We start from the raw sequence: 5,155 nt of genomic DNA on the forward strand, positions 1-5,155 counted from the left end.
TAAGGTTGTTTCAAATATTTTTCAAAGTTTATGTTACTTTTCCCACTTTCACCATTGGCTCGAAAAATTTGGGGGCAAAAAAAAAACAAAATTTTGCAATCATTCGTTTCCAAAATATCTATGTTTTGACTTTTTTTTTCGTGGAAAAAAAATCTCTTTGGAATTTCACAAAAAAACGAAATATTTTCAAACAAACCCAAACACGCTATTTATGATTGTCAATGCAGGATAGCAGGAAACTGCACTTTAAATTGTTTCCAGATGATTAGACTTTTTATTCAATTAAAGTTTTGAAGTTTTTGTAAAAATATTTTTCAGCAAAAATATTTTATTTTTAATCGATCTCTGACATTTTACATACTTTCAGAATCTTTAATGCTCTCATAAATAAAACAGTATTTATTTTTTTCTCATAATTTTGTGTTCTACACAGAAAAAAAGTTATAATCTGGAAGGTTTGATGACATAAGATTACCGTTTTCAATATACTATTCTGCATATTCTCAATTTTAAAACTATTGTGAGTTTTCATTTCATTTATTTCATTGTTTAAGTATTACTTGTGTGACGTTCTATCCTAAGCTGAGATGTGGACTACCTTTCAACAGCTGATTAATTTTAAAGTTGGGAACAGAGTTTGCGGGTACTTAAAGAATCGAGCAAATCTACTGAGGGAAAACAGTTACAAAATAACCTTCGAGATAGATATTGTTAGTTTGAATTTGCTAAAAACTTGAATAAAAATATCAAAACAAAAACAAAACAAAAAGTAAACAATTCATACTACAATTTACCAATTATAAGTATATTTTGGGGGCCAATAGTTGAACTTCTTAGTACTCAAATTTGTGGTCTGATGATTTGATTAGCAATGTTATTTATGGTGATGATAAGATGCTCATTTCTTCATTACAGAATGAAAGAAAAAGTAAGTAATTTCATAACGGAATGCATTTTTCGCATTTGTTATTTGCAGGTTGGAAAATTGGCTTTCTTAGGAATTAATTAAATATTATATTATTTTTAAATATAATAAAAATGTTTATCTGTAACAAATCTATAGTTTTTTGTGTTAACGGTCCTGTAAACAGTATAGGACTTATAGGACCTTTTCAAAATAAAACTTTAGAAACGTTAATGAATATTTAGAAGAGACAAGGTATTTTTAGTATTTTTGGTAATGCATTCTGCTAACACGCATATTTTAACCATAAATGTTTGCTGCTTTTTAGTATAAATTATTGTCAAAAACAATAGTTGTGCAAGTTGCAGTTGTAAAAAGAATATTGAGAATCCACAGTTAATATATTACAGAATATAAGGACTAAGGTAGAATAAGAGCTTTATTGATTTTGAATGGTAGTGAAGTTGATGTTTTTTTAAACAAAGGTTTTTTTAATGCTTTGAATGCAAAATCATCATTAAGTCAATTTATTCTTGTAAAAAATCAATTAACTTATCAAACAGGTACAAAACGAACCCTCAATCAATTCCCAGTAGCCGCCCGGGGCCAAAAGTCAGTCAGCTATTATTGGCAGACTTTCCACATATATTTTTTTTCTCCTCCAAACTTTGCTACAGCTTAATTCAATAAACGATTACATCCCTTTGTTCCCGGGACATTTTTTATTCCATTTTATTTCCCAACCCCCGATCTCATCCGGGCAGGGTTGTAAAAACGAGTCCCCTGTCCAGGACGAACCTCGCTCTTCTCTCGTGTGGAGGAGCGCGCGCGCCACGTGTGTGCCCTCACCGTACCTGTCTGCTTATTCGTACGTACGTGTGTGTGAGTGACAATAAAAAAAATGTTAAAATACAGAAGAAGTACGGCAGCACCGGCAGCTCCTGCCGCCGAGAAGCTGCCGAACGGAGGATCTGCTGCTGCAACAGGAGTAGCACTGTACCACTACCAGCGCGCAAGTGACAAAAGGGCCAAGTTAGGGCACGAGAGAGAGTGAGAGTGACGGGCGTCGAGCGTCCCTTTCCGTCGGCCGCCGTGCGCGGCGCAAGCAATCTATGCACAATGACGTTGCTGGGCTGTATTGTGAGAGTCTCTTTTGTCAGCCGACGGCGACACTGAAAGGGAACCCGGCCATTGGACGGTCAACGGTGGGCGTCAACGTTTATCCCCACCACTACCACTACTGCCAGTGCAAGCCTTCTCGCTCGCACTCGCGCAATGCCGGGCGCGCTCTCTTTCTCGCACACTCTCTCACGCACCCGAGCCCTCTCTTGCTCTCCATGCACAGAAGTGACTTCCCTGGAAGTTTCGTTAGTAGCAAATCAGTTTGTACCGACAACTTGTTGTCTAAACATCTAGTTTCGTAGCTCTATGCCAAAAAAGTAGAAGTGTAGAGAGTCCGTCGTGAAACGAACGTGTTTTTTTTTGGCTGGACGTCGTTGCACCACATAAATACATCGATACAGTGTGTACGGTTGTGAGCGTGTTTATCGTCTATATACACATAGCTGGAGATCGTCGTCGTCGTCGTATGGGACGAAAAGGATAACGTGCAAAGGATATCGCAGCAGCAGTTTTAGTTATGTTACAGCTTCGGAACAGTGAGCAGTGCTTCCGTTGATTGAGTGTGCGAGCTACATCGGCTGTAATAAAACAAGAATACAAAAATAATAGCAACGAACTTGAGGTTATCAGTGACTGTCCGACTTGGCTAGAGTGATAGTGAATGAAGTCTCATTTGGAGTAGCAGCAGCAGCAGCAGTGCCATCGTGAAACGTGTTTTTTTCAAAACCTAGCAGAGATGTCTCTCAACTCGTCCGCATCGACTTCGTCGTCCTGCAGTGATATCAGCATCGAAGAGTTGAAAGCAAGATCACCAGGTAAGGATCGATCCAGTGTTGAAACTTGAGCCGTTTCAGTCGTGCAATCCGCAATGTTCTCGGAGTCTAATTGAGCGTTTTCCCCCTCTCTTTCCTTCCTCAGATTTCCCCCCAGAGCTTCTGGCCGTCATCAAGCAGGAGCCCCGCTCGGCGGTATCGCCGATCCTAACCCCGCCACACACTCCCACCGAAGAGAGCAGTATTAACACAACGCCGGCCGTGATCACATCGCGTCACCAGTACCAGTACGAGATGGAACAGGCAAACCGGTCTCCACCGGCGGCTCAGCACATGCCACCACAGCATGCTCCCCACCACCAGGAGGGCTTCTTCCCCCAGCAGCAGCAGCAGCCTCAGTCAGCAGCCCCAGCCGTCGCTTCGATGGAGGCCTTCCTCTACCATCAACAACAACAACAGCAGCAACAACAACACCACAACCACCATAGCCAGCAGCAGGTTCAGCAGCAGCAGCACCGCCTCTGGCTCCAAACCCAGGCAGCGGCCGCAGCTCAGCAACACCTCCAGCAAACCGGTTATCCGCTGCCGGCTTACGGCCAACTCCCCGCCGTTGCCGCCCACCACCCCCACGCCCTCATGCAGCAGTGGATCCGCAACGCCGCCATCCACCGACTCCACTTCCAGCACCAGGGAGCTTACCCGACGGAACTTGCCGCCCGACTCCCAGGCCTCGGTCGCCCTGGCCCAATCAAACCCACCGGTCACGGCAGCTCCCGCCCAAAGAAGCAGTTCATCTGCAAGTACTGCAACCGGCACTTCACCAAGTCCTACAACCTGCTCATCCACGAGCGCACCCACACCGACGAGCGGCCCTACTCGTGTGACATCTGCGGCAAGTCGTTCCGCCGGCAGGACCATCTCCGCGACCACCGTTACATCCACTCCAAAGAGAAGCCCTTCAAGTGTTCCGACTGCGGCAAGGGATTCTGCCAGTCGCGCACCCTGGCCGTTCACAAGATCACCCACCTCGAGGAAGCGCCCCACAAGTGCAACATCTGCAACCGGACCTTCAACCAGCGCGCCAACCTCAAAACCCACATGCAAAGCCACGCCATCTCCGAGGTCACCCCCAACGGCCCCGTTCTGGACCTCTCGCAAAAATCAAGCCCCTCCACCCCGGAAAAGGACATCATCGTCGACGAGGACTTTGACGACGAAGAGGACGAGGACGATCTGCAGCAGCAGCATCACCATCATCTGGGACAGCACCACCACCACCACCACAACCTGCACCCCCAGAGCTACGGCACCGAACCGTCCACCCTGCCCGCCAAAAAGTCCCTCGGATTCTCCATCGATGAGATCATGAAGCGGTAATTTGACACCCGTCCGTCACCGCCCTCAACACGAGATGTTCCTTAGTCAGTCGGAGAGAAATTAGTTGAGTCTAATTTTGTTGATTTTGTATTCGTTTTTCTTTATTACAAAGATTTTATTAATCGGTATTGTTAACGCAAAACAAGAGAGAGAGAGAAGCGAAAGGGAGAGAGGTAGGCCCCACCAAACGATAGCCCAAAGCATAGGCTCAGATGATAGGCGTAAAGGGAGCGAGAGAAAAAAAAAAGTTTCGTTTATGACCTAGAAAAAGACAGCCAAAGAGAGAAGAGTAATAGGTTGGTTTTTTTTGTTCACTCACCCCGCTTGTCAGAGAGAAATAAGTTGCTAGCGAATTAGTAAACATTTTCAATTGCAAAGAGCGAATGGGAGGTAGAAAGCTTTTCTTTAAAGACTGATATTGCTTTTATTTATGAATGCGCATTTTTTTTAAGTTAGTACACACACACAACACAATCAAAGCTACTTAAGGCCACACACAGTTTTTTGCTAACCAAAAACCCGTTGATTGTGACGAAAAGAAAGCGAAGCGGAAGAAGAAACTGGAAAGTATTGTAAACTGATCTCAGCCAAAAACCAGCATTAGTTGTTAGGAAGGAAAAATCACACACACCTTTGTAAATAATTTATTCTAGTACTTTTAAGTAAGAGGAATATATATTTTATGTTGTACGTTTAAGTCCCGTCAAGACGTAAATTATTACTTTAATAAATATCCAAATAATAAAATATAGCGAAAATCAAACATTAAACATTGTCTTTTACTTGTTCTTTTTTCCATATTTTTATTCAAAAATAATCCGTCCCCAAATTGAAAAAATACTTTATGCTATTTTATCTGATTGATTTTTTCTAGAATTCAAAGATAATAATAGTCTAAAAAAAGTAACTATTCATTCGTTAATTCTTCGAATAAACCTAGCATGATAACATCACGGCTGAAAGTATACATTTGGGGGTA

At 42.9% G+C, this 5,155-nt stretch overlaps 1 protein-coding gene across 1 annotated transcript; it reads left to right on the forward strand.

The window, feature by feature from the left end:
- The first annotated feature begins 2,311 nt into the window (after positions 1 to 2,311).
- LOC120429041 (protein odd-skipped) lies at positions 2,312 to 4,940 on the forward strand. The gene is made up of 2 exons (XM_039594179.2): positions 2,312 to 2,841; positions 2,945 to 4,940. The coding sequence occupies exons 1-2, from the start codon at positions 2,763 to 2,765 to the stop codon at positions 4,174 to 4,176; spliced, it is 1,311 nt and encodes a 436-aa protein (XP_039450113.1). The 5' UTR covers positions 2,312 to 2,762; the 3' UTR covers positions 4,177 to 4,940.
- The last annotated feature ends 215 nt before the right edge of the window (positions 4,941 to 5,155 follow it).

The sequence above is a fragment of the Culex pipiens genome, chromosome 2 (genome assembly GCF_016801865.2).
Source record: "Culex pipiens pallens isolate TS chromosome 2, TS_CPP_V2, whole genome shotgun sequence".
NCBI classification, from domain to species: Eukaryota; Metazoa; Arthropoda; class Insecta; order Diptera; family Culicidae; genus Culex; species Culex pipiens.

Excerpts from the sequence above, each read along its gene's own strand:
- LOC120429041 (XM_039594179.2), top strand. The coding sequence starts at position 2,763 with ATGTCTCTCAACTCGTCCGCATCGACTTCGTCGTCCTGCAGTGATATC. Across the intron at positions 2,842-2,944 it reads GTTGAAAGCAAGATCACCAG|ATTTCCCCCCAGAGCTTCTG; the intron begins GTAAGGATCGAT and ends TTCCTTCCTCAG.